The sequence below is a fragment of the Mus pahari genome, chromosome 5, assembly GCF_900095145.1.
Source record: "Mus pahari chromosome 5, PAHARI_EIJ_v1.1, whole genome shotgun sequence".
Classification (NCBI taxonomy): Eukaryota; Metazoa; Chordata; class Mammalia; order Rodentia; family Muridae; genus Mus; species Mus pahari.
The window spans coordinates 37,193,550-37,219,978 of record NC_034594.1 but is presented as its reverse complement, the minus strand read 5'-3'; the positions used below and the strand labels follow the sequence as shown (position 1 = coordinate 37,219,978).

At 44.7% G+C, this 26,429-nt stretch overlaps 1 protein-coding gene across 9 annotated transcripts in view; it reads right to left on the bottom strand.

Annotated features, from left to right (window-relative positions):
- Nucleotides 1-26,429, bottom strand: part of Spats2l (spermatogenesis associated serine rich 2 like) — a 175,877-nt gene that overhangs the window by 56,458 nt on the left and 92,990 nt on the right. For all 9 annotated transcript variants that reach the window (XM_029539102.1, XM_029539104.1, XM_029539103.1 and 6 more), the window contains 3 exons: nucleotides 14,444-14,552; nucleotides 11,346-11,395; nucleotides 7,978-8,224 (listed from right to left, as the gene is read on the bottom strand). In XM_029539102.1, the coding sequence (XP_029394962.1) occupies nucleotides 7,978-8,224; nucleotides 11,346-11,395; nucleotides 14,444-14,552 (406 nt within the window). The remainder of the gene's footprint in view (nucleotides 1-7,977; nucleotides 8,225-11,345; nucleotides 11,396-14,443; nucleotides 14,553-26,429) is intronic.

Genomic DNA, 26,429 nt, shown 5'->3' with positions numbered 1-26,429 from the left:
ATAGGAAACTTTCGGGATAGCATTTGAAATGTAAATAAAGAAAATAATAAAAAAAAATAAACAACAACAAAAAAAAGAAGCAAATGTTGAATGTTGGATGTGGTTGTACTCTAATAGAACTTTGTGTTAACTGTTTGATATATTCATAAGTAAGAGATGAGACAGCCTGGGGAAAACATAAACTTAATGATATGATATAAATCTTATACTTCAATGCTAAGTAAAAGCAGAAAACAGAAATTCACATTCAGTTTAATTATTTTAATTATCTGTGCCTTAAAATAATTTTTGAAATGAAATTTAACCATGGTTGTTTTGGGGAGATAAGATTTACTTAATGGAATTTTCCAGATTTCCTCAATTAGGGCAAAATAATTTAAAATACAGAAACACAAACTCTATGGTAATCGGTAAAAATCAAAAGATTAACAACTTAAAATAAGACTACAGCAGGACATAGGGTCCAGAATATGATGGATCTTGAGGTCTGAGAACAAGAAAGACTTTCCCTATATTCAAGGAAGTGGAACTTGTGTTTTGAAGAGTACAGTTTGCAGAAGGATGTGGAGAGAATGAGGGGATGCAGGAGCTTCATGAGTGCATTCTGTAGTAGTGGAAGAGAGGCTGGGTGGTGGTTTGGGTGGGAATGGAGAGGTAGAGACTGTGAGAAGCAGATTAATGTTATGAACACCTGGGCTTGAAAATCAGCAGGTCTCGCTGATAATGGAGGGCCCGTGAGAGAAGGAGCTGTCCTGAGTGTTTCCTAGACTTCTGGTTTGCATGGATTCTGAACTCAAAAGAAGGAGATCCAAGCCTAAAATGGAGATTAGTAGTTGGTTGGGAGCATGTCATTGGATGTCAAGGTGAAAATATGGATTAGAAACCCCATGTTCAGAGAAAAGGAAGGGCTAGGAAGAATGGAGTAAGTTACGTGACATAGCTAAAGCCAGGCCATGGTCCAAATGATCTAAGGAGAGACCATTTCTTTACATGATGAAGGACTTGGGGCAATCCAACAACCAGGTAAAGAATGACCCTCAAAGAAATGGAGACAAAGCCCTAAAGACACAGGGGAAATAAAAAGGCCATGCCATAGAAGCCAAGCTGAAAAAGACATGCTGAATAAAGAGAGCAGTAAACAACGTTACACACCGCTGAAGGAAAAAGATAAAAGAAGGATGGAAGTCAGCTAGACTCAGTAATGGTGGCCACTGGGGGCAGGGACTTCAGTGAGATGGCCTGTAAACTGGCACAAACAGGTTGATGAGTGAGGTGGGCACGACCAAATGGAGACAGAGCTCTTTACCAAATCAGAGTTAACAGTCTAGTGATGTAACTTCAGGAAAGTTCTTCCTGCAGCAGCTACAGGACAGTGCCGTGCAAGCTTCAGCTCCCCCACCCCCACCACATCTGCAGGGCAGGGTGAGTAACGGAGTAACTTTGCAGCAGAGACCAGGACACACATATTATTTAGATGTAATGTCAGTTCTGCCCTTTCAAAATTTCCCTAGCAGTTGTGCAAAGGCATTATTATTCCACACAACTCCCATGAACCCTGAGAGCCTTGGAGGCCATTACATCAGGTGATGTTCTGACTGGAGACATGTATTAAAAGATAATAGTAACAATGAACCTAACTGTCAAAGGTGGAAGACTGACATGCGGAATCAAACGCATGCCGCTGTCTTAGTTCCTTGCAAGGCAAGTTCAAGTCTCTTTGCATTTGGCAGGGTAATTTAAAGCTTTGCTTTAAAAAAAAAAAAAAATCTTAAAAGCTTTTTTTTCCCTGAAAGTCCTCCTTCTTTCTGTGCTCATGCTACCTTAGTCATTCTGTAGACAAAGCCACCATTTCAAGGTGTGAGTGGCAGTTCTGGAGGTAGCCTGTTCGGAGATGAGCGGCAATACGATGTGTTTCTGTTGGACGGAGTACAAAGTCTTTTCTCAATGAGGAAGGGGAGAGATACCTCCGAGCTTCACGGGCTCAGGAAAGAGAAGAAGCTAAGGGCATTAGGTATCCTGTGGTCAGAGATCAATTCAGCCAGTGCCTGCCTGTGTCCATTTCTGCTCTCTACCACCCTGAGAACGAAAGATGAGATTTGAGTCAATGAGACCAGAACTCAAGGCCTCTCCTGAAACTAGCTGCACAACTCCACCACAGTGCTGCCCAAGCAGAGGCTAAGGCTGATGCATCTCCAACATGGAAATGAGCCAAGAACTTAGGTGATAAAATAATAATTAAAGGGGAACCGAAAAGGCGATTACGTGCTTTAAAATAACAATAAAATGTGTGTTCATATGCGAGTACATGATCTTGGCTCTCTATAAAGTATTATTATCATTAAGTTTTTAAAGAAAGCAAAAACCTATGGTTGTCATTAGAAGGCTTCTCTAAGTTGCGTACTAAGTTTACATTAGAAAAAAGGATTGGCTGCTGAGACCCCCACACCTTGGCGTGAGACACTGAAGAACCTGGAGTTGGGCTGCAGCGTCGGCTATTCAGATGCTTACATTATAGCATGGCCTCAGATGAAGCCACCACACAGCAACCATGCCTTCAGGTAGGTGGCCTTCATGCTTTTTGGAATCTCTAATCATCCTGGTGCCTTAGTTTTATGCTGGCTTATTCGTCTATTTTCCCTACCCAACAAAGCACACAAACTCCCCGGGAGCAAAAGCATGGTCACCTGGCTCATCTCCAGGATAAAAACACCCAGCATGCATCAGATGCTCAGACATATGCGCTCGTGGACTAAAGCAGCAACATGGTGCTGGCCTCTATGCCAGGGACGTTGTGCTAAGCACACCACAGAGCTCATTCACTGCTCACCAAACCCTGGAACAGTTAGACTTTTCTGTTGTACAGGGGAATAAGATGAAACACAGAGCACTTAACTTTTCCGGGGTTACATACCCAGTAACCGAACAAGGCCGGGGTTTGAACCCAGACATTTCCACTGTTAGACACCCCGAGTCCTCTTGCTCCTGATATATTATGTCATTTGACTTCACGGCCTTAGCTTCATTATAAAAGTTCTAGGCTAGCAGCTTTCCTGTTGATCTCTTCTAATCCTCTGGCCCAACTCAGGGCTTAGAGGAGCAGGAGAGATCATGGTGGAGCTCCTGCCAATAGTAACAAGGAAAAAAAAATCTGCTTGGAAACACAAAGCAGTGCTGGGGTGTTTGCAGTTGCAGCAAGCACAAAGGGGCACAAACAACCACATTATGAAATAACAAGCCCCCCCATCTTTCTTGTTTGGTTTATTCCACATTGAGAGCGAGGAGGCAGTTCTGTGCCCCTCATGGAGTTTGTCAGCAGAGACATGGGTAGGGCAGACTGTAGACTGGGTTGTGGAGGCCAACACAGCAGGGAGTGCTCCTTTGTGACAAACAGTAAAAGAAGATATGGATTCCCAGAAAGCTTTCAGGATGAGAGATACAATACAAGGGAAGCTGTTGGTGGCCACCGTCCCCCTCCTCCCCTCCTCTATGGGCAGGTGTCCAGCTGGAGAAAGAGAGAGGAATGTGATTTCCTGTTCTGGCCCAAACAGAGATAAGGCTCGAAATCTGAGTCTCCTGAAACAGAGAAGGAGGAAGGCTTGGGAGAAACCAGACTCCAAGGTGTTTAGACATTTGGATTGGAGGCCTTAGGGGGTAAAAATCACTATCATTAGTGCTGCTCTTAGTGAAGAACAAACCTGTGTCTACTCTTTGCCTGACTGAATATTTGAAAACAGGATGGTTTTGATTGGATTGTGTAAAAGAGCTAATCTGAGCTGTATTAAAAGTTCTAAAATATCGGAAAAAAAAAAAAAAAAAAACCAACCAACCAACCAACCAAACAAACAAAACTGCTCTCAGGCTTAAAGCACTCTTTTGGAATTCCAAGCTACGTGCTGACACACAGCACCGGCCCAACTGACAGCGCTGTATTTACAGCCTGAAGGACGACGGGTCTCTGGACAGTGTAGGAAGTCACACTAACACCCCTCAGACGCCTTAACTTAAAGCTAACTTTCCCCGTGCCAGCATAATGATTCTGTTTAAGACTTTTTAAAAAAGTGAGCTCCTGAATGTCAAGGTGTTATAAAAAGATAAAACACGCCTTGCACATGTCCATAGCCTCCTGCCCGGCGGGGCGTTCAAGGCAGGCTTTGTCGAGCCAGTTTCATTACTGGAGAGCCTGATAAATGTACCGCCACGAGTAGCCTGAAGAGTTCTTTCAGGCTCATGCTGTGAACCCACTCAAGCACAGAATATCATGATATGGCTTTGTTACTATTACTTTTTTTCTAATTTTTCAATTATACATTTTAAAAATTTTATTTTTAGGAATTAGAGAGCTCCTGGCTTTAGCATTAACTCTGCACCGCAGTGCAGATGGGCCGAAGGGAGTCAACTTTTGCCAACTAGAGAAGAATAAGAGAATGTTAGCTCCTTGACCTCTGTATCCAAGGAGCCTTGGTTTCCCCATGAAAACAGGGCTTAAGGGTCTGTCTCAACCTTCCTTTTCAAAAGTGGGGTGTAGAGTATACAAGTTCTGACATCCACCTGTGATTCGTCTAGCAGTGGGCCTAGGATTTCTGATAGATTGAACAAGCACTTCAGAGTCATTTAACAGTTTGGCATCAACTTCATAATGGACCTTTATTATCTTTGGAAGATAAAAACCTAACCAGTTACAAACATGTTTTAAAATTTATGATCACAGCGTGTGGGATGTTTACGGAGTAGGCCCCCCTCCTTTGACAGACTCACCTAATGACTTCCCGCCACTCATTCTTCACTAGAAAAGATGACATAAAGCATAAAGATTTGTAAGGAGCCAGTGACAAAAACAAATAGTACCTTCAGGTTAAACTTGCAGGAACAAAAGCATACAGGAATCACACTTGGTATAACCAAGAATTCGTTAAACTCGCAGGGACAAAAGCATACAGGAATCACACTTGGTACAACCAAGAATTCGTCACAATGAGTCTCATGCCAGTGTTGCCAAGGCCCCTTGCACAGAGAACAGCTTCAGTGGGTACTTGACTGTCATGGGGGCTACCCTCAGCTACCCATAGTGAGCTGAAGGGCTTCTGCCTCTCATTTACTACAATTACTTGACAGACTTACTGAAACCGTGTTTCAATGGGGGCAAAAATTATGAGTAAGTGAATAAATATATGGGCTATGCTTTTAGTTTATGATTGATATCAAGACAGCAACTTGAGTAATCAGATTTTGAAAGTAATTCATGTGAAAGCAATAACAAGGAAAGTTGGGAATCTGCCATTCGATTATTTAATTTCTTTCTCCTGCCCGGACTATAAATCAAAAAAAAAAAAAAACTGAATTAAAAATTCTTGGAGAACTTGGATGCAAAATGACTAGGCTATTTTTATTGCTGTCAATGTTTGGTTTGGAAAAAGTGTCCTCTAGCCAATAAGGATGATCTGTCTACAGCACTATAAGTGGAGTTCTTGGGCAATGGGTTTCTGGAAGCAAACTAGGGCTGGACAAGCAATGTAAAGACTTACTCATGTGACAAGTGTCAGGGCCCTGGTGCCTGCTCACCATATTGGTACAAACCACAGTGAGGTCTCGTTTGTGGGTTGGTCTCGTCTGTTGGACTAAAATCCTAGGCAGGGATATTATCTTCCTCATCTTTGGCTTGTCGCAGGATAACACTGCCATTCTAGCAACAGAGTGCAATGAGCGAGGGTTCTGAGCAAAGTTCTCCTCACTGCTTCTTAACCTCCCCCACCCCCTCCCTCACCGTGTCCCGAGATCTCTCCACACCCACCAATCTATGGCATCTCAAATGCTCACACAGAAATGGTATCTCTGTTCCAAGCCTGAAATTCACCAGTGTGCCCCGAGCCTTTGCTAGGAGAACATCAGATTGATTCCTGCAGAGCCTAGATCACAGGTATCTACGGGGCATCCGGTGCTCCACTAAAAAGTCTTCTGTGAGTGGCCAGCACCAGCCCTCCTGGTACCCAGCACCCCATCAGACTACATTTGTAGCAGCTGTATTCTCAGAGATTTCACAGACACATATATTTATTTACTGATACTTTCTCCACATATTAAATACAAAGAAACACTGTCCATAATATCCAGCTGGATATTGTCTTTTCTATCTTAAGTACCGATTGACTCACTGTAAGTGTGAACGTCTAGCCACTTTATAAGCCCTGCTGGTTCACCTAGTCGAAGACGGCTTAGATTTTTATTGAAATTCTGTTTCTAGGCAGGTTACATCACATATAAATTTTTTTTTTTTTTAGGATTTGTTATAACCATGGGGTAGTAGGCCATGTTATCATTGAGCGCTATGGTTTGAATGGGTTCCTGAAAGTGCTAGAAATGTAATTGCTAATGCTAGGTGTTGAGAAGCCAGCCTTTATGGTGTTCCTGGGTCATGAGGATGCCATGCTCATGGATAGATTATAGTTGTTATAGCAGTGGATTAAGTCTAACCCCCTCAGCACTCGCATTTCTTCTTTCCAGAGTTCGCTTTCCATACCTCAGAACCATGAGCCAAAGAAGTTTCTATTGTTTATAATTTCCTGTCTGTGGCATTCTGTATTACAGTATGTCGAAAACAAACCAAAACAGCATTCTTTCTTACAGAAAATTACAGAAGAAGAGATAGGCTGGTAGAGAAGAAATAACATACCCAGACACAGACAGGTGCATTAAGAAGTAGCCTTCTGGGGCTGGTGAGACAGCCCAGTGGCTAAGAGTGCTTCCTGTGCAGGCATGAGGGCCCGAGTACCTATGGAAAAAGCTAAACATGGCTGAGTGTGTGGATAGCCCCTGCGTATGGTGGGCAGAGGCTGGAGGCTATAGCTGGGGCTTGCTGGCTGTCAGCCCACCTTGAGGTACAGTGAGAGACTCTATCTCAAGGAGTGAGAGGCTCTACCTCAAAGGTGGAGAGTTATAGGGTGGGAGACACCCCTTACAACATGCTCTGGCTTTCGTACTAGCATACGCACCAGCACACACATGTGTATATATAATATACACACACCAGTAGAATTATGAAGTTAATTTACAGCTGCAGCATAAATGATTAACCTGCATTCCAATACCCAAAAGGAGATGAAAATAATCTAGTCCGAGGAAAGAACTTAGTAACATTGTCACTCGTCATTACTTGTCTTTCCCTTTTCCTAGGGGAAGTGTCTCTTCAAGCTAGCACTGCCTTGTCACCTGAGACCCTAATATGCACGAGAACTGAGGGACCCTAATAGGCAGAGGAGAGGGAGAAGGGGTGTAACTAAATAAAAGGATGGTGACCTTCAGAGATGACTGGCTCCATCCTTACCCTCCTAACCTGAGACCAATGCCTGGTGACTAAAAACAAAGGCCTTGCAGGTTTTTTCTCCTGCCAGCCAAGCCCTTGATGAGGGACTGGCCCAATGAGTTCAAGGCTGGATGAGGACACCTTTACACAACAGTGGCGGGCCAATCAGCCATCCTGCCTTCTTCAAACTGACCAACGCTAAACTAGGGAAGGAAGACCTTTAAACGACTTAAACACCCCTAGTCATCAAGGAGAAGCTGGGCTTCGGTTTCCCAAGCCCCCTCTGCTTCACTGTGTGCTTCCTTGCCCCTAAGTAAACCTTTCCTTATTGGCTGCTTCTGGCTGACCCAGTCGGTGGTGTTTGAGAAAGTTCCCAGCTGTCGTCCGTTAATGCTCAAGACATTTCCTGCTTTTCCACCCTTTAACTGGCATAGAAAAGGAACCAGTCAAGAACCCTAGACAATAACAGAATTATGTGGGGCGAGGGGCAGGTGTAGATGCTCCGAGGTGGGGCAGACTGAGCCCTTGTACTAGTCCCTGGCTTCAGGACTCAGTGGTATCTACATCCTGGCCGCTCAGACTTTCTCATCCTGTGTAGCAGCGGCAACGGCCTCTGCTTCAATCAGCTCCGTCTGCCGTATCCGTCTCCCTACGCAGTCGATAGATACCTAAGGACTGACCTGTGATCCCACGCTGAGCCCTTGGAGGTTCCTCCAGGATGGAGATCTTCCTCTCACGTGGCGTGAGGGCCAGTTTTTCTCTGGCAGAGTCCGGGGATGAGCTGTCCTTGTCGCAGCCATTCACGTGGCCGTTTTGTACCAGTGGTGCCTGGGGCTGCAGGGGCCCCACCTCTGGCCTCTCCACCTTGTCCTTAGCATCTTTGTTGCCTTGATGCTGCTTGGATTTGCTTCTCTTCCTTTTATTATTCTACAGGGAGAAACAAAGGGGAAAGCAGTACTGATGTTCAGTGGAGGCTCTGATAAGACAATCATTCTGACACCTGGGTTTTAATAGAATGGGTGAGAGCACATCTTTATTAAGTACCCAGATTAATCTAAATATTGTGCTTCTAAAGGAAGTTGTTCATTTTTTTTTTTTTTTACCTTGCGATTGTAGTCAACAAAACATTAATTTGAAAGGGAAAAACTACAGGAGCAATAGCTTAAATAGCAGAGAGGTAATTTAAGCAACATAAGAAATACTGTAACACCTCTGGAAGAACTGGTTATACTAAGAAATAGCTCTTGCTTCTTGAAGCAGTTCAGGACCTGGAGGCCAGCTGGATACTCAGGTTCCATTATCTGGGGAGGGAGCCAAAGGGGAGGACTGACAGGAATACGGTAGGCTATCCAGAGCAAAAAGGTACATAGCTGGTTCCTGAAACATCACATCCTGCAGAAATGTAAACAACTAACAGGAAGTCCCTGAAACTCACCAGATACACTATGTGGCCTCTCTCCTGAGAGTAAACAATACTGCTCTGAGTATCTCTCAGACTGGCCAAACTGCTAAAACTTGGAGATAAGCCATGCAGCCTGGAGAAGCAGAGACCAGCCAAGCAGCCTGGCAGAGGCTCAGACCAATTGAGCCACTGGAAAGGACACTCCCAGGCCTGTTGAGCTGTCTCAGGCAGTGCAGGGAACTACAGGTTCCCAGCTTTGTGAGTTGTCACCCATGCTGGGTGATGCAGCTGTCTTTGAGTCATTTCTGCTCCTATAAGTAACCCCTCACCCATATTCCTGTAAGTAAACAGTAAAACCCACTGGTTCACCAAGTTAGATGGTGCTATCTGCACTTTGTCTGCTGTGGGATCCTTATTAATAATGATCTCTACAACAGGCATTGACCAACCAGGAGACTGCAGGAATTGGTGTCATTGTCCAGCAAGTTTAAGGCAGCCTGAGGCTCCAGAATCATTCTGTGGTTATTTAAGTTGGGGCAACAGCTATTACAAGGTAGTACCAGATCTGTCCACTCCACCTGGACCCAGGACCTCTCAGCTGTTCATTACATATACACTGAAATAGCTCCAGACTACATTTATATCAGAGTGTTTTAGAGCCTCACAGAATTTTACTGTATTTCTCCTCAAATGCTTGGTCACTGAGGATATAACAGTAACCAGGACATGGACAACATGCTTCTAATTGATAGACCCATTTTTCATGGATGTGTGGATCCCTTTTCTCTCTCTGTCTCTCTCTCTGTCTCTCTGTCTCTCTGTCTTTCTCTCTGTCTCTGTCTCTGTCTCTCTCTCTGTCTCTCTCTCTGTCTCTCTCTCTGTCTCTCTCTCTCTCTCTCTGTCTCTCTCTCTGTCTCTCTGTCTCTCTCTCTCTCTCTGTCTTTCTCTCTCTATCTTTCTCTCTCTGTCTCTCTCTATCTCTCTCTGTCTCTGTCTCTGTCTCTCTCTCTCTCTGTCTCCCCCCTCCCCGTGCCACATCATCCTGCTCTCCAACATTTTCTGTATTACAAAGCATGTGTGGAGGTCAGAGGACAGCTTGCAGGAGTGGTTTCTCCCCTTCCACCCTCTGGCTCCCAGGGAGCAAACTCAGGTAGTCAGGTTTGGCAGCAAACGCCTTTACCTGCTGAATTAGCCCAGGTGAGCCCTTGACTTTGGTTTTATCTATTTGGTATTCGGTGTACTTAACCATCAGTGGTACAGATACCTGACCCATTAGAAAGTGTGTTCCACCTGCTGCAGAGCACCAGGGCGACTTTGTCTTCCAGGACACTCAGAGACCAACTGACACCTAGAGAAACTCTTTAGCCCCGCCTAGTTTCTTTCGTTTCTAAAACGTCACAATCATGCCCAGGTCCTTCTGGGTGAGAGATCTGTAGTGCTGCGCACAGGTGGAAGGGACGGTGGACACTACCCCCACCCCCATACACCAGCCTGCACTGCTGGCTTTTGGAGTTCATCTCCCAACTGAACCCACAAGAGGAACCTCACTTAAGGAACTGAGGCTGCAGCTGCTGTCGTTGCTTCTCTTCCCACCCCATCACAGAAACTTAAAAACCAAAGCACACATCTGAATTTTTTCCCATGTAAAGATAAATACCGCCTTTCAATCACTTGCAAATCATCTTTATCTCACTGAGAAGCTATGATTAAAGAGAAGCAGAGATTGTCAAAAATGGTGGCAAACAAGCTGGGCATGAAACCCGAAGGAGGAAAGGATGATTCCAGCCATGCCTGCAGTCTTGGGGCTGTGTGAAAGCAACACTGCTGCTTTGTGTTGGTTCAGAACCTGTCCCCCAAGCCTGTGATCCTCCCTTCAAGGGCAGGGTAGGCTGGCCTCTTATAATCCCATGAGAAGCAAAACAGCAGGCCCTGTGGTGTCAGTGTGGAAATGGGATGCTGGTGGTTGCAGACACACTATGGCTGTGCCCAGGAGCCCCACTTCCTGTGATTACACAGTACAGTATTGTCATGTGAATGGGGCAGAGGAAAAGCTTTCCATTGCCCTTAAGGAACAGCTCTAGAGTGTTCCAGGAGGACCCCTGCTCTCTATGGCTTTACGGCACTTTTCTCTTTTATTGACGACTGACTTCAGATTCCAGGGCAAAGGGTATCTTAAAGCAGCATTGCATAGGTTCATTTGGGGAAAGAAAAAAACGGGAAAACATGTTTTGAGCTTTTTTAGTGTCTTTAAAGCACTCCTTAATTTCTGTCTTTGTGTTATGGGATATGTTTGGGCATTTTAGCATCTTCAATGCTTTGAATTGTGTCACTGGGCTCCTCTTAATACTTACAAAGAAGCACAACTCTGGTGCTCCTTGAGCATACCTGGTTGATAAACACACACACACACACACACACACGCACACGCACACGCACACGCGCGTGCGCACACACACTGAACAGAAAATATGGGCCTTAGGAGTGAAAGTAGCTGGTAACTGGAGCAAAGCCTAGATTCGAAAGCTTTCTGGGTGTGCATATTAACAAGTTCGAATGAAGCACAAAATTGGCAGCTTTGTTGAAAGGATAACAACCCTGAAGGTTTGACTGAAGATGTTACTAATTCAGCGTCACCCTTAATCTTACCTTCTTCTTTCCCGTCATGTTCCATTCTTTAAGAACTTGAATAGCACTGCCTAGATAAAGAGAAAGAATCTTCAACAAATATCCACACAATAAAAAGAACAGAAAATTCACCCGTGCTTGGTAGCAAGGGGGGAGGGGGGCAGGGCAGGGCGGACTTCTTCATTTATTTTGATACAGCCTATCTTAATAAAAATGCCAGTTCTGTTTCTTATTTCCAAGATCTTCATTTAATTCACTGCACAGTCTTGGTTTTATAAAAATATTAAACCCTGCTTTGTGAAGCATACTTTTTTTTTTTTATCCTATTGTCTTAGGGAATATGAGATCATGTCTTGAGAGTTTTCTGATAGCTTCATTGCCATAGGTAGAATTAAAATCGTTCTGTTTGATATATGAATAAAGTACTACAAGCTTCTGAACCAAACACGGGCTTTTCTGTGTTACTAACCACGGCAGGCAGACCTTTCTGTGTGGCCAGCCCTGCTCCATTTTGACTCTTACTTATTAGTTCAAGCCTTGCAGGGGGCTGAGGAGGAGCCACCATGGAGAGGAAAGGATGCGCTCTGTATAAGGTTTCCGTTTCAAACCAACAAACTTCATTCAGTGACTAACTGGGTGCCAGGCGCTGCCTGCCCAGTCACGTACATAACCTTGACCTGATGAAGCTAAGAAAAAGTTTATCACTTTCAACTACAGCCAGTCTCCATGCCCTTTGGCAAAAATCTATTTATATTAATTTGCTGGGTATCATCTCAACTAGTTATTGATAATGAAGGATCAGCCGATTCCATATAAGCAGGAACTTCATAAGGGAGAGGGTCCTATGAAGTCTAACAATTTTAAGCATGCTCAGATCACTTTACATTAATATAGTAAATATTACAATAATAACTGTCTACAAGGTACTGGCTAACCAGAGATTAACTTCAGACTTTCAAATCAGTAGCTCCTTTGGTTGATGTCACTCGGACTGTGTTCAACAGGCCCATCACTCCTGTCTATCCAGAGTTTCCAATTCAGTGCCCTCCTTGCCTGAAATGGCAAGGCTGCACCCAAAAGTAAAACAGAATTTATACTTTTTTAGTAACTGGATTGGCATTTCTGTAATTTGCCCCAGGAGTTAATGTTCGTCAACACTTTCCTGGGGTTTGTCAGTTCTCCTTGGTGACTTACCAGGGTCACTCTGGTAGCTAAGCTGCCACATTCTACATAAAGCTAAACTTCAAAAAGCTGTTAAAAGCCGTCTTTTTACCCCATGGCAAGCTGCAACACCCATTAGTCGCAGTTTCATATTTTGACGGTGACAACTTTACTTGTGGTTTGGACAAGAGCTTACGGAGACTGCCTGTGAAGAGATACTCTTACTTACAAAGGATTCTGAAAATGCCGTTATTAAATTTTAATGGTGCCAGACGTGCCTGGAGGTGTTTTCAGTAAGCCATTTGAATTAGTGGCTTCAGTATAGCCCACAAAACACTCCCAACAACCATTTTTGACTCCTACTGGGTTTTAAGCAACTTGTTTCCCCATTGGTTTGCAAACTCAACCGATGAGGATCCTCTGCAATCAGTGAGCTCTAATGAGACCCTGGCATGGACAAGATGAAAATCCCAGGTATAAGGCCATCCACCCAACTCCAGCAGCTTTGACGATTGTCCATCCTGCTGCCTCCATGCATTTACTCCCGGTCACACTACAACAGAAACCCTTCCTAATGGGAGGTGGGGGTGGGAAGGGGTGGAGAAAGCAGCCTCTAACTGAACCTCTTCATGCCAATGATGGGGTAAGGGAATCCAGACTGGAGCCTGTCTCAGAGTTAGGATGTGCATACTCACGTCATTTAAAAAGGCTGTGTGTGGGGCCGATCGCAGCTACCATTTAGTCCTGAGGACTGAAGATTATATATATATATATATCAATACAATCTTCATAGTGTACATAGTCGGTGAAGCAGAGCAAACAATGAGAAAGTTTCACGTAGGAGATTTGCGTACACGTCTGTATGCATGATCACCGTCTGTTAATTTAGTCAGGACCCTGATCTTCCATGGCCGGCACAGAATGTGAGCACAGTGCTTGGGCTCCGGATCTTACCCTGAACTGCTTAATTACACTTGTGAAACTCAAGAGGGTTATTGCACACCCCACACATCAAGGAAATCGTGCTGTCTCCAACCCGGTGGGAAGAAGGGACAGCTGAGACGTCTGCTGGCAAATCTTCTCCAGACCCTACCAGGCTGTGCATAGCTGGTCCAGTATTTACAGAATAGAAAAAAAAAAATGCCAGGAAACAGGGCATTTAATAACCCTGACAAGAAAGTCTTTATTCACGACAAAATATTAAAGAAAATTTCTCCCCAATTTACAGAAAAGATATCCAAACTTGAAAATAAGTGTAGGCTCAGCACTTGTTCAGATCTGAGAGTCTATCAGGGAAGAGGCCGATGAACTGGTCGTATGATGAACTGAGTGATTCAGCTGCCTCAGGTGTCTCAGGCTGTCTAAGCATGGAATGTCAGAACCACAGCCATGACACTCAGCCGACTTGAAGAGGTGAGGCCTTCCGGGTCAGCAATGCTGTCCTCTGCTCACAAGGACACCATCGAATAGAGGATATGCTTAACAAACGGAGGTAACTGGCAAAGATCCAGCAGCCTTATAATTAGTGTCCTCTAGAAAGTCTCCACTGTCTCTTAAACAAGTGGAGAAGACCTTCCTTTATTCTGCCCTTACCATGTGTCCATGTTCTTTTGAAGTCAGTTGTGATTTTTGGTTTCTTTATTTGTTTTCTTCCTTGAGATAAGTTTTTACTATGTAGCCCTAGCTGGCCTAGAACACAGGGTCTCACTATGCATTTGTATTAGGTCTGGAACTTACCATGTAAACCAGGCTGTCCTTGAACTCACAGAATTCGGTCTGCTTCTGCCTCCAGAAGGTGGTGAATAAAGGTGTGCCATGCTTTTTTTTTTTTTTTTTTTTTTTTTTATCATTTATGAGAAGTATTAGAAACTAATGTTCAGTTCATTTAAGGGAAACAATACAGTGTATTGGATTTAATCAGCTCCAACATTTCAGTTCGGGCGGGCTCGTATACCTACCATCCACAAAGGCCTGCACGGCTTTATCCACATTAAAATCAAACTGTTGGAGCACCAGGACGATTTCATTATTGCTCTTGTTCGGAACAACTGATCTAACTGCATAGATCTGGAAGAAAAGGAAGAGAAAAACAGAAAGGTAAGCACCCCAATACTGTTCACCTACAGATCCCCCACTAGATAGAGCAGAATTATAACTTTGAAAGGCCCGGGAAAGCTAACCCATTTATCTTCTTGCCAACAAACATACTTCAGAGAAGTGAGCATTTGTGCTGGTAATCTCCTGGATGCCTACTTTATTTGTGTATACACCTCTACAGAGGTCTCCTTGTGAGGCTGCAAGAACAACTGTGCAGAGCCAGCTCAAATTTGGCAACCAACCCTCCCGGAGGCTGAGATACATACAAGATGTGTTCTCCATGAGGACACAGAATCTTTTTCTGTCTCAGGCTTCCTTTCCACTCACTCAGGGGTATCTTTAGAAAACATACAGAAATAGCTCTATGCCTCAGTTCTCTCTGGGCACAGCGGAGGCAGATATATGAGGGGTACCGACGTGTGCTGTGAAATTCCATCCCTGTTTATAAAGACAGGAGACTATGGAGCTCTGCATTTGTGAGATGGGAACCCCAGCTATGTTACCGAAACTGATCTCAAACAGCCTTCTGAAAAATAATCATTAAACAGAGTAAAGGTAAATACATGTGTGAGCCAAGGACTCTGATGCTTGCAAGCAAGTGCTCACTCCTCCATGATGTAGAGGACCTCAAATGTAGCATAGCTTCTTTCTGGTTGCTCGCTAGAATTAATTGACCTTTATCTCAACGAACTTGTGATTATTAAAGACTGCACTACGCATTCCAGCCTAAACTATCTTACCCCTATCTTATGAGAAGGATTTCTGTACTAACGAACGCACGCACAGTGCAGAGACGCGGGAAGTGCTCATTAGAGAGCAGTACAATCTATACACGAGCCACTCAGACTTAACTCAGGACCAGTGGGTTTTAGAGTTAAATGGAATTGGTTATAATTGGATTCATGGGGTATGGATTATAGAAGCATGGTAAGTGTAATATGACACTATTGACCAGACATTTAACTGAGCAGTACAGAGTAGTTTTTGATGATGTAAGAAAATAGGCTGCCTGTTCCACACAGCTCTGTATACAGCAGTATTTAGGTTATAATGAGAAAGTCGCATAGGACTTATAGAGATGTTGACATTATTGACCGGAAGATTGGTTTCAAACCCTGACATTTAAAAATGCTAAATATTTGGAGATTCTAATAGAATATGTGCTTGTATATGTCAGTCAATACTCCTTTGGGTCTTTTACTATTCTCACATTTTATGGTTCTTAGCTTCTCTAGACTTCATTGGAAAAACTGACTCTTTAAAAAAAAATCTAAGTCTTCATTGCTTTGCTGCCCCTCTTTAAAACTGCAGCGCAGTGAATACTATTTCTTTCTTTTACATAGGGTCTCATATGGCCTCAAACTCTCCTGTCTCCACCTCCCCAGTGGCAAACATGTGCTACTAAACTGACATCGTAAATACTCCTCTTAAATACTCATTGCAGTGGTCCTCAACCTGTGGGTCACAACCCCTTTGGGGGCTGCATATCAGATATTCCATGTGTCAGATATTTACATTATGATTCACAAAATTACAGTTATGAAGTAGCAAGGAGATAATTTTATGGTTGGGGGGGGATCACAACAGGGGACTGTATTAAAGAGCTGCAGCATTAGGCAGGTTGAGAACCCCTGAGTTATTGTGTGGCAAGGCACCAAATTTCCTGAAACATAAAGGTCACGAGGGATGTAGACAATGCTCAGATGACCCCAGAGTAGACTAGTCTTACACGGTGCACAGACATGCTGTGAAATCATTGGCAGGGACATCTGACTCAACAGATACACTCAGATGTGGAGGATGAGTGAGAAGAGTGGGGTGGAAGGGGGGAGGGGATGGGAAGGAGTAGGGGTAGGGGTAGTGGTAGGGCTAGGGTCAAGCATTCTGGGCAGGAAGAGCAGGACTTCACAGTGTGGATGGGGGACAGAAGATGAGGCTGTTGGAGCACAGCGGAGGTCAGACATGACAAGACCAGACTAGGCAGGGTCTACAAGGCTATGACATCATGCTGGCCTTGTGAGCATCCCTCAGTTGTTTGCTGAGTCCTCTTATCTCATCTATTTATCATGTTTCAAAGATTGGTATTCTTTCTCATTGAACATTAACAGGTTTTTAGAAGAAGCTAAGATGGGGTCAAGGATGGAGCTCAGTTGGTAGAGCACTTGCCTGGCATATATAAATCTCTATATTTACACCAAAATGCAAAGAAACAAAAACCAAAGCCAGCCCAGGAAAGTCATTAACAGTAATTAGTTAACAGTAATTAACATATAATGTTTGCCTTGTACCTAGCAGTGCATTGGAGTTACCTATATTACACTCCTAATACCTTTTAAATAAATACAGTTTTAGCAGTTCAAGCCACTACAGTTTGTTCATATGTAAAATTTCATAATAATGACCATCATTATCGCCACATCAAGCATGCCTTTCTGAATAATAAAATGCTTAGTTATTAATTACCTTAAGTACATTATTGTAACGTTAGACCAAAGTTTTCAAGCCACCTACACACAGCTGTGCGACTAGCAAAGACCGGAATCATAAAATCAACATAAAAATAATTGCTCCCTTGCTTCTAGACGCTCCTCTGCAAAACATGTTTTATTATGTTAAAGCAAAAACAGTGTAAGTCATTGCTCGATAGACACTTTCTCTTCAGATGCCTGCATCACTCTTCTCATCTTTGTAAAATCAGAAACAAAGACCACATGAGCATGGCCAGCTATGTGCAGACAGACAGAACTGTGTTGTCACTAGTGTGTGTGTGTGTATGTGCATGTGTATGCGTGTTTGTGTGTGTGTGTGTGTGTGTGTGTGAGTGCATGCCCATAAGGAGGTGGAGTGTGCATGCGTGCATGTGAAGGCCAGAGGTCCACATCTGGTGTTTTTTTTACAAGGGCTCTCTACCTTGCATTTTGAGACCAACTCTAACAGAACCTGGAGCTAAAATCTAGTGAGCTTCAGGAATCTACTTCCTCAGTCTTGCGATTACAGATGTGCATCGCAGTGACTTACTTTAATGTGGGTGCTGGGCATCAAATTACGGTCCTCATGTAAGCATTTTTCCAACAGAACTATCTCTCCAGCCCTTCCTTGTTTTAGGTATCTTAGTTCCAAATGTCTCTCTAGAAAATCATCACTAATTGAGTTTCAATATCAACTCTCTAAGAAGTAGTACCAACTTGTAGGGTTGGTCCTTAATTAGAAGAGGAATTCCAAGCTTTACAGAAGTGAGCAGATATGGTGGGGGTAGCCTGTTTGTTCTTAACTATTCCTCAGTGATGTTGAAGTCTAGGCTAACTTCTATCTGCCCTGGTCTCTGGTCTCTGGCAACGCCAAGAGAGCGAGCGGCACAAGTCATAAATCCACGGCATCATTTCTTATGGAAAGGACTTCATGGAGGATGCAGAGATCACATGTGCTCCTGTGCACAAATAAACATGCAGGAACCAGCCAGTTGCTATTTACAATTCGCAGACTCTAAGGGTCTGGGTATTTAAGTCTAAGAAAGACCTCATTTTCAAGTGCCAGCAAACACAGGGCATGGGTGGCCAAAGCAGTGTTGCTCTGGGTATGCTCAGCGGCTGCGGCTGCCTATGGAAATGCAGCTTCTGAGAGCTGTCAGAACGGCTCCCTCCATGCATGACTAATGGGAGTTTGCATACGGAGAATTCATAAAATTCACGCAGGCAGTGGCTGTGTAGCAGAGGCCTTTTCTGGCGTTGCTTCTCATACACAGCCGCTTGTTACAGCCCCGGGCCCTTCTGTAGCTTTGGAAGGAAGCTGGAAGCTGCTGCCCTGGACAGCAATCCTAAGGGGCTCCCCTGCCAAACTAACAGAGTGGTCCATTCGTGCCCACCAGGCAGCCATTCTGCCTGCTGGGTGACAGTCAAGATGGCTAGTTAGCGCTTCATTTAGCAACTGCTTTAGCCTTCCAATATCGCGCTCATCTGTTTTGCTTCTACTAATTTATGTCTGGTTTAGCAAATTCAATTTGCTATTCAGAAAGGGGTTGTTGTGATGTTACCTTAGGAGTATTTTTCATCTGGATTCCCTCTTTCCTCCGGGGTTTTCCTATCTGGCCCTGCAGGCTCTGGCATATTCTGCACCAGGCTCCACCCTATTGGCTCAGGCATTAACCAAGCAATGGGATGCTGTTCGGTTCAGAGCTGGTTGAAGGGCTGTTAACAGATTTCCTTGTTCACACTGCGCATTATCGAGCCAGTCTGCCTTAAACCATGCTGGAGTTTCAGAGAAGCCTTTTCAATCGACTTCCACTGCTGTGTGATCAGCCAAGGCCTAGCATTTTCAACAGACACAAAGTAACCAGTCTCTCCACCCTAGTCTCTCCCTTGGAAATTCACTCTGATGCTGCCATCCTTCCAAAAATATATTCTCCTGTGGTCCTGTGGGAGATGTCTTCCAGGATCCCAAGATACCAAAACCCATAGGAGCCCAAGTTCCTTACAAAAATGGGTACGCATGTAACTTATGCAAATTCTCTAGGTACTTTAAATATATATTTTAAAGTATCTCCCCCAAATGTAAACACCCTGAAAATGGTTATACTGCATTGTTTAGGAAATAATGACAAGACAAAATTCTATACATGTTCAGTTTTTTTTTTTTTCCAAAGTATTTTTGAGCCATGGTAACCTGAACTCTTGGGTTTAGAACACATGGAGATGGGGCAATGGCCACAGAATCACGACCATCTCTCTTATTTCCTTACTGAAGAACTAGAAATGAAATGCAATTTGTATACTCTGACATTCAAGGCCATAGGGCACCCTGGCACCAGCCTGCTTTTCCAAGTGATGCTGTTCCTCTACATAGCACAGACAAGTGTTCCATATCCAGTTTGAATCCTCATCCTGCTCCTTCATCAGGGCTCCTCCTTTGACTTGAGATGTATCTGTCCCCACTCTCATATTCCAGCTGAGCGGCCAGGCATTCATGAAGTCCTTCTTAACCCTTTGTCTTAGTCAGGGTTTCTATTCCTGCACAAACATCATGACCAAGAAGCAAGTTGGGGAGGAAAGGGTTTATTTGGCTTACATTTCCATACTGCTTTTGATCACCAAAGGATGCAGGACTGGAACTCAAGCAGGTCAGAAAGCAGGAGCTGATGCAGAAGCCATGGAGGGATGTTCTTTACTGGCTTGCTTCCCCTGGCTTGCTCAGCTTGCTGTCTTATAGAATCCAAGACTACCAGCCCAGAGATGGTCCCACCCACAAGGGGCCTCTCCCCCTTGATCACTAATTGAGGAAATGCCCCACAGCTGGATCTCATGGGGGCATTTCCCCAACTAAAGTTCCTTTCTCTGTGATAACTCCAGCTGTGTCAAGTTGACACAAAGCTAGCCAGTACAATCACCCCTTGTCAACTTGACACACAAACACCTCACTAGTAAGCCTCAACCCTTAGTTTCTTATTCATCCCCAACATCTAAACAACTTTAAAAGTCCCACAGTCTTTATAAATTCTTAAAATTTCAATTTCTCTTAAAATCCAAAGTCTTTACAATTAAAAGTCTCTTAACTGTGGGTTCCACTAAAATATTTCCTTCAAGAGGGAAAAGCATCAGGGCACAGTCACAATGAAAAGCAAAATCAAACTCCAACTGTCCAATATCTGGGATCCAACTCATGATCTTCTGGGCTCCTCCAAGGGCTTGGGTCACTTCTCCAGCCATGCCCTTTGTAGCACACACCTTGTCTTCTCAGCTCCAGCTCCAGCTGCCTGTACTTCACCGCTCCTGCTGTTCTTGGTGGTCATCTCATGATACTGGTATCTCCAAAATGCTGCTGTCTTCCACTGTTACTAGGCTACAACACTAGCCTCTCATAGACTCTCTTCATAGTGCCAAGCCTCAACTCCTTTGCATGACCCCTTCAGTCCTGGGCCTTCAATTGCAACTGAGGCTGCACCTTCACCAATGGCCTTCCATGGCCTCCCACAGTGCTTCCATAGCCTCAGCTGCTCTGCATGACCCCTTCATGCTGTCAAAACCAGTACCACCTGAGTAACTCTTAAACATTACCAAGTCCAGCCACAGCACAAGGTACAACCTTGACTCACAGCCTCTGTGCTCCTGCTTGTGGACGTTGTACATCGTGGTGCGCACTAGGCTCCGCACCACGATGTACAACGTCCACAAGCAGAAACACCCTGAAAATGGTTATACTGCATTGTTTAGGAAATAATGACAAGACAAAATTCTATACATGTTCAGTTTTTTTTTTTTTCCAAAGTATTTTTGAGCCATGGTAACCTGAACTCTTGGGTTTAGAACACATGGAGATGGGGCAATGGCCACAGAATCACGACCATCTCTCTTATTTCCTTACTGAAGAACTAGAAATGAAATGCAATTTGTATACTCTGACATTCAAGGCCATAGGGCACCCTGGCACCAGCCTGCTTTTCCAAGTGATGCTGTTCCTCTACATAGCACAGACAAGTGTTCCATATCCAGTTTGAATCCTCATCCTGCTCCTTCATCAGGGCTCCTCCTTTGACTTGAGATGTATCTGTCCCCACTCTCATATTCCAGCTGAGCGGCCAGGCATTCATGAAGTCCTTCTTAACCCTTTGTCTTAGTCAGGGTTTCTATTCCTGCACAAACATCATGACCAAGAAGCAAGTTGGGGAGGAAAGGGTTTATTTGGCTTACATTTCCATAGCTTGTGGACGTTGTACATCGTGGTGCGCACTAGGCTCCGCACCACGATGTACAACGTCCACAAGCAGTGCAGAACTGGAACTCAAGCAGGTCAGAAAGCAGGAGCTGATGCAGAAGCCATGGAGGGATGTTCTTTACTGGCTTGCTTCCCCTGGCTTGCTCAGCTTGCTGTCTTATAGAATCCAAGACTACCAGCCCAGAGATGGTCCCACCCACAAGGGGCCTCTCCCCCTTGATCACTAATTGAGGAAATGCCCCACAGCTGGATCTCATGGGGGCATTTCCCCAACTAAAGCTCCTTTCTCTGTGATAACTCCAGCTGTGTCAAGTTGACACAAAGCTAGCCAGTACACCCTTCTTACCAGAAGCATTTCTGACTCAACTTCAAAGCCCTTCCTCAGTAGGTAGGTGTCTTTAAATATTTAAGCACCTCTGGTACCCTACCAATTTGTGTGTGTGAGCTATGTTGACTAGACTCCAAGCAGTCTGAGGGTGGAATCCTCAATGCCATTTTTGCATGGTTACCATGGCTACTTGGGAGTGACTGATACTGTGTGTGTGGTAGGTATTTAATAACCGCTTATTTAGTGAATCATCCTGTAGCCACATCCAGCTGCTGCTTGGCACCGGACAAATACTCTACCAGCATGCTGCTACCACACAGCCACTCACATGTACTATTGTGTCTATCATCCATAGTAACACAGTGGGTCTCAATTGACTGACTGCGCCCAAGTGTTATATAGGCAGAGAGAACATGCGTATGTTCTTTACATTCGACGAGAGACTGGAAGAATCCTTGTGCACTTTTAAAATTCTTACAGTTCTGCTATTTAATCAGGAACACTGCTATTTTCAGAGTTTGGGGACTATGAAGAAAGTGGATAGTATGCCGCTCTCTCTTTCTAGAGTCAGCTTAGGAGGCAGACATCAGCTGAGTCTGCTCTGAGTGATAGGCACTGAGGATATAAGAAAGAGCCAGCTATAGTTCTGTCCCAAGGAGGTGCAGTGTAGCAGCTGAGCTGGGACCTTTATAACGAGAATCAATGCTGTGTTCTTTGTATGAACGAGGTACGGTGGCAGTACAGAAGAACAAGGATGCCTGCCCACAGACAGGAGGGTGCTTTCTGGATGGAGAGATGTCATGGAGAGAGCACTGGAATTAACAGAGCTATGCTCTAATCTTGGCTCTGGCATGTGACCTTGGTCAACTGCTCAGATCTTTGAAACTCTTTCATAAAAAGAGGCTATTATCTGCCACAGCCTGTCAAAATGGGAAGAACTGATGTGTAGAAAGTGCCTTCTAGAGAGTCTGACATATTAGCTGCTCAATAAGTCTGAAACAGAAAAGAGTGGGAGCACTCTCAATAGGCCATGCAGGTATGGCTTTGAAACTGCAAGAACATGTAGCTTATGTGCAGGCCAAGGCTTATTTTGGAAAGATTGTCCTTTAGCTAGTGGCTTAGAGAACTTTCTTCCTCCACAGACACAGGGACAGTGTGCCTAACACCTTTCCCTAAGTTCTTTCTTCGTCACATTTTGAATGTGGTCAACATGTGTTTCCCTCTTAGTTTCATTTCATCACTTGCTAAAAGTCTAGTCCCAACACTGGATGTCTGGACAGAACAGGAACAGTGCAAGCAGGGGCAGAGCTGGGGAAGAGACATGCAAACAAACAGGTGAGACAGACAGACAGACAGACAGACAGACAGACAGACAGAGGTGACTATGACTCCTAACAGTGTTAAAGCACCAATGAGTCCATCATAAGTTAAAAGCATGGTAAGGCAACAACATGTTTGGAGGACGGGAATGGTTTAGCTGGGAAGTGCACATGCGTGAGAAGCAAATTTTGGATCACCAGCACCTCCAAGTAGAAAAGCTGGGTGGCAGCAGGGCATGCTCAAAAGCCATAAGAAGGTGGGGACAGGAAGTCAGGCAGTGTAGTCAATCAGTGATCTCCAAGTTCAGTCAAAGACTGACTAAAAAATAAGGTAAGGAGGGATTGAGGAAGGCACCTGGCATTGAGCTCTAACCTCCTCAGGCACATGCACACACGTGCATACACACTCCCATAACATACATGTTCACACACACACGAACTTAAGCACACATGAATTACAATAAACCATAACTGCATCATCTGGTACTCTTACACCCAACAGGAATAGCTTAGCCCGGTCTGCTTTGCATGAGTTCAGAACACTTGCAGTAGCCTACGGCTGGGCACTGCCACTCAACGCAAAGCATGTCCTGAAGTAAGGTGCTGAGTATCTTAACTTATTAGTACTCTGCCGAAAGTGCAATTGAGAACGGGTTTAAGGGTGTTGCTTCTGCAGCAACGTGAGGGTCAAAATTGTAAGTCAGACCACGATAAGTCAGGACTGATCGTCTGTCATTGCACCTTCTGGTAAGTGAGTCTGCCCAGGAAGCAATCAGAGTATATTCACAACGAATCACAATGTCAGGAAGCCGCCGGCTTGAAAGGCCACAATGCACCAATCAGACTGTTAAGGATTATTCAGAATGAGAGAGAGGCAGAGTGGAAATGGATGGGGCCAGCTTCCCAGAAAGCTGCTTCCATAGCTTCCTCAAGTCACGTGACACCCTGCCAGACCTGTGTAATAACCTCTTTTTATTTGCACTAGTTTGAGAAGGTTTCATTTTCTTGAGCAAGTAGCAGGTGCCTAAAGGCTGTATTAACAAATGGAGCTGGAAATAAAAACAACACGGTCAAATAGCCCATCTAATTGGCAAAGGAGGAAAAAAAAAAAAAAACCAAAAAACTGGAAGATTTTAAGGACAAATGCACTAGAATGTAAAGTGAGAGACCGGGAGACGAGAAGCCACAAGTCTTGCCCACATACTGTTGCTAGCTCTCTCGAAAGCTCCAGAATTACTTGCGCCACTGTATCTGATGCGGTGTAAGTTGCTCAGGGCAAACTTTATATCCACAGCATCTTAAACACTGGGGGACACTCAGGAGATGGAGGTACAGTGTCTGGTGAGTGGCTAAGTGGACGGAGTGGGGGAACCGAGCGACATAGTCATTGAGATATTCTGGGTCTTTATTCTACTTTTTCGGTGCCTACAGTTCAGTAGAAAGAACCTTGTAGTAGTCAAAAGCTTAATAGATTCAAGCCACAGATGTGTGGAGTGCCTCCTTGGTCCCAGGCACAGCAGATGGCTGCTTCCAGCCCTGAGGAACTTTACACACTTAAAGGTGAGCACTATCTTATCTGCTACAATACAGGCAGCAATCCAGCACCCGGCAGCCTCCTCTTTGCACCAACAAGAACCAGTTATGTATGGGTTTGCGGTTCCTGCAAAGCTCAAAAGGCTTTATCATCAGCTTTGGCCATATTTCCCAAATGCTGAGCCTTTCCGAGATGCCTAAAGAGCATCTCCTCCTCCGTGTATTCTGTGTGTGTATTGCTTCACTTGTGGACCAGTAGTATCATCTGCACACTAATGAAGGTGGTTCTTCTGTGCATCTTCTGGCGGGGAAGGCAATACCCTTCGCAGGCTGGTACCTTTGCATCGAGGATAATTCCGTAATTTAATTGCTTTTTTCGAATATCTACTTCCTGCCAGCAAAACAATATGTATGAAGTGTTGTCATGTTCTACTCGGCTGACTTTTTGGGAATTAACACCACCGGCACAAATCAAAATTAACTTTTTTGGGGCGAGCAGAACAGGATTAGAAAGAAAAATGAAGCTTTGAAGATGAGGTAAACGCAGTGCTGGCAGAGTCGGAGGAAAGCTGAAGTGAGGATCTTGGCAACACTGTGTGTCTTCTGAAACTTAGCACAGTTAGCTGGGATCTGCTCAGAACCAAGATGTAGCTCTAGAGGCTTGGGACACTTGAGAGAAGGCAGGTTGAGGTTCTGCTTGATCATAGGTTGTGGCAGGCAGGAGTGGTTTTCCCCATAGTCTTTCCCCCAGAACCTGTGAAGATGCTGAACTTCATGGAGAACTCAGTTTGCAGATGGAATGAAGGCTGTTAACTCGCTAACTCTGAAGGACTGAGGTCATCCCAGCTTATCTCTGTGGGGCCCAGCACAATGACAACCATCTGTAGATGTGAGGAGGAAGAGGGTGGATGACAGCAATGCAACATGAGACTCGACTAGCCGCTGCGGGACTAGCTGCTGCGGGACTAGCGGCTGCGGGACTAGCCACTGCGGGGCTTGAGGGGAGGATAAGGGAGGAAAAGGCAAGAAAGACCATTCTCTCCATCAGCCCTGGAAAGGAAAGTGACCGTGTACTCCAACACCTTGGGTTGAGGCTCCCATCAGACTCTGACCTCCAGGCCTCCAAGGCACTGACTTAAGCTCTGAACTGGGGGTGACGATGACAGCTGCAGTAAGGGGTGCAATGGACCCTTCTTTGAGGAACAAGAGTTCCTCCACTGCATTCTTCTCCCATCCCACCAACTAGCCTCTTAAAACATGACAAGCTGTCTTCTGGCGGGTACCTTTCTCAGTGAATGTCTTGGGGAGTCCTAGCTATACTTTATAGGGAAAAGTAGAGGAGGCCCCCTAAAAGCAAAGGAAACAATGCAAAGAAACAAACAACAGCCACTTTGGGGTGTCCTGATAGTAACCCCCCCGAATCTTACTGTTTGCTCCCCTCCTCTCATTAACCTAGACCGGCTCCTTCTCTCCGAGTCTGTAAAACCCCCCTAATTGGGTTTCTGGCTTGGTTCTCCCTCTCTCCAATCCATCTTAAAACAATCAGTGTGCAATTTATAGCCCAAAGGGCTCAAGCATGCTCACTGATGGAGGAAGGAGCCAGCAGTGAGAGGGGATTTGGAGAAAGGAAAGAAAGGAGATAAATTATGCCCCAAGATGTTCTGAGGAAATGAAAAAAATGGCATGAAGCTGAGGAGGGGCCAGAGACATCTCAGACTATGGACTTCCTAGGCAAGCATGAGGACCTAACTTTGATACTCATCATGCAATATAAAAAGGCAGGCATGGTGGTGAAGTCCTGGGGAAGTGGATTGCTAGGCCTCAGTGGCCAGCAAGCCAACCTTATTGAACCAGTGAGTCTCAGGACAAAGTGTGTGTGTGTGTGTGTGTGTGTGTGTGTGTGTGTGTGTGTGTGTGAGAGAGAGAGAGAGAGAGAGAGAGAGAGAGAGAGAGAGAGAGAGA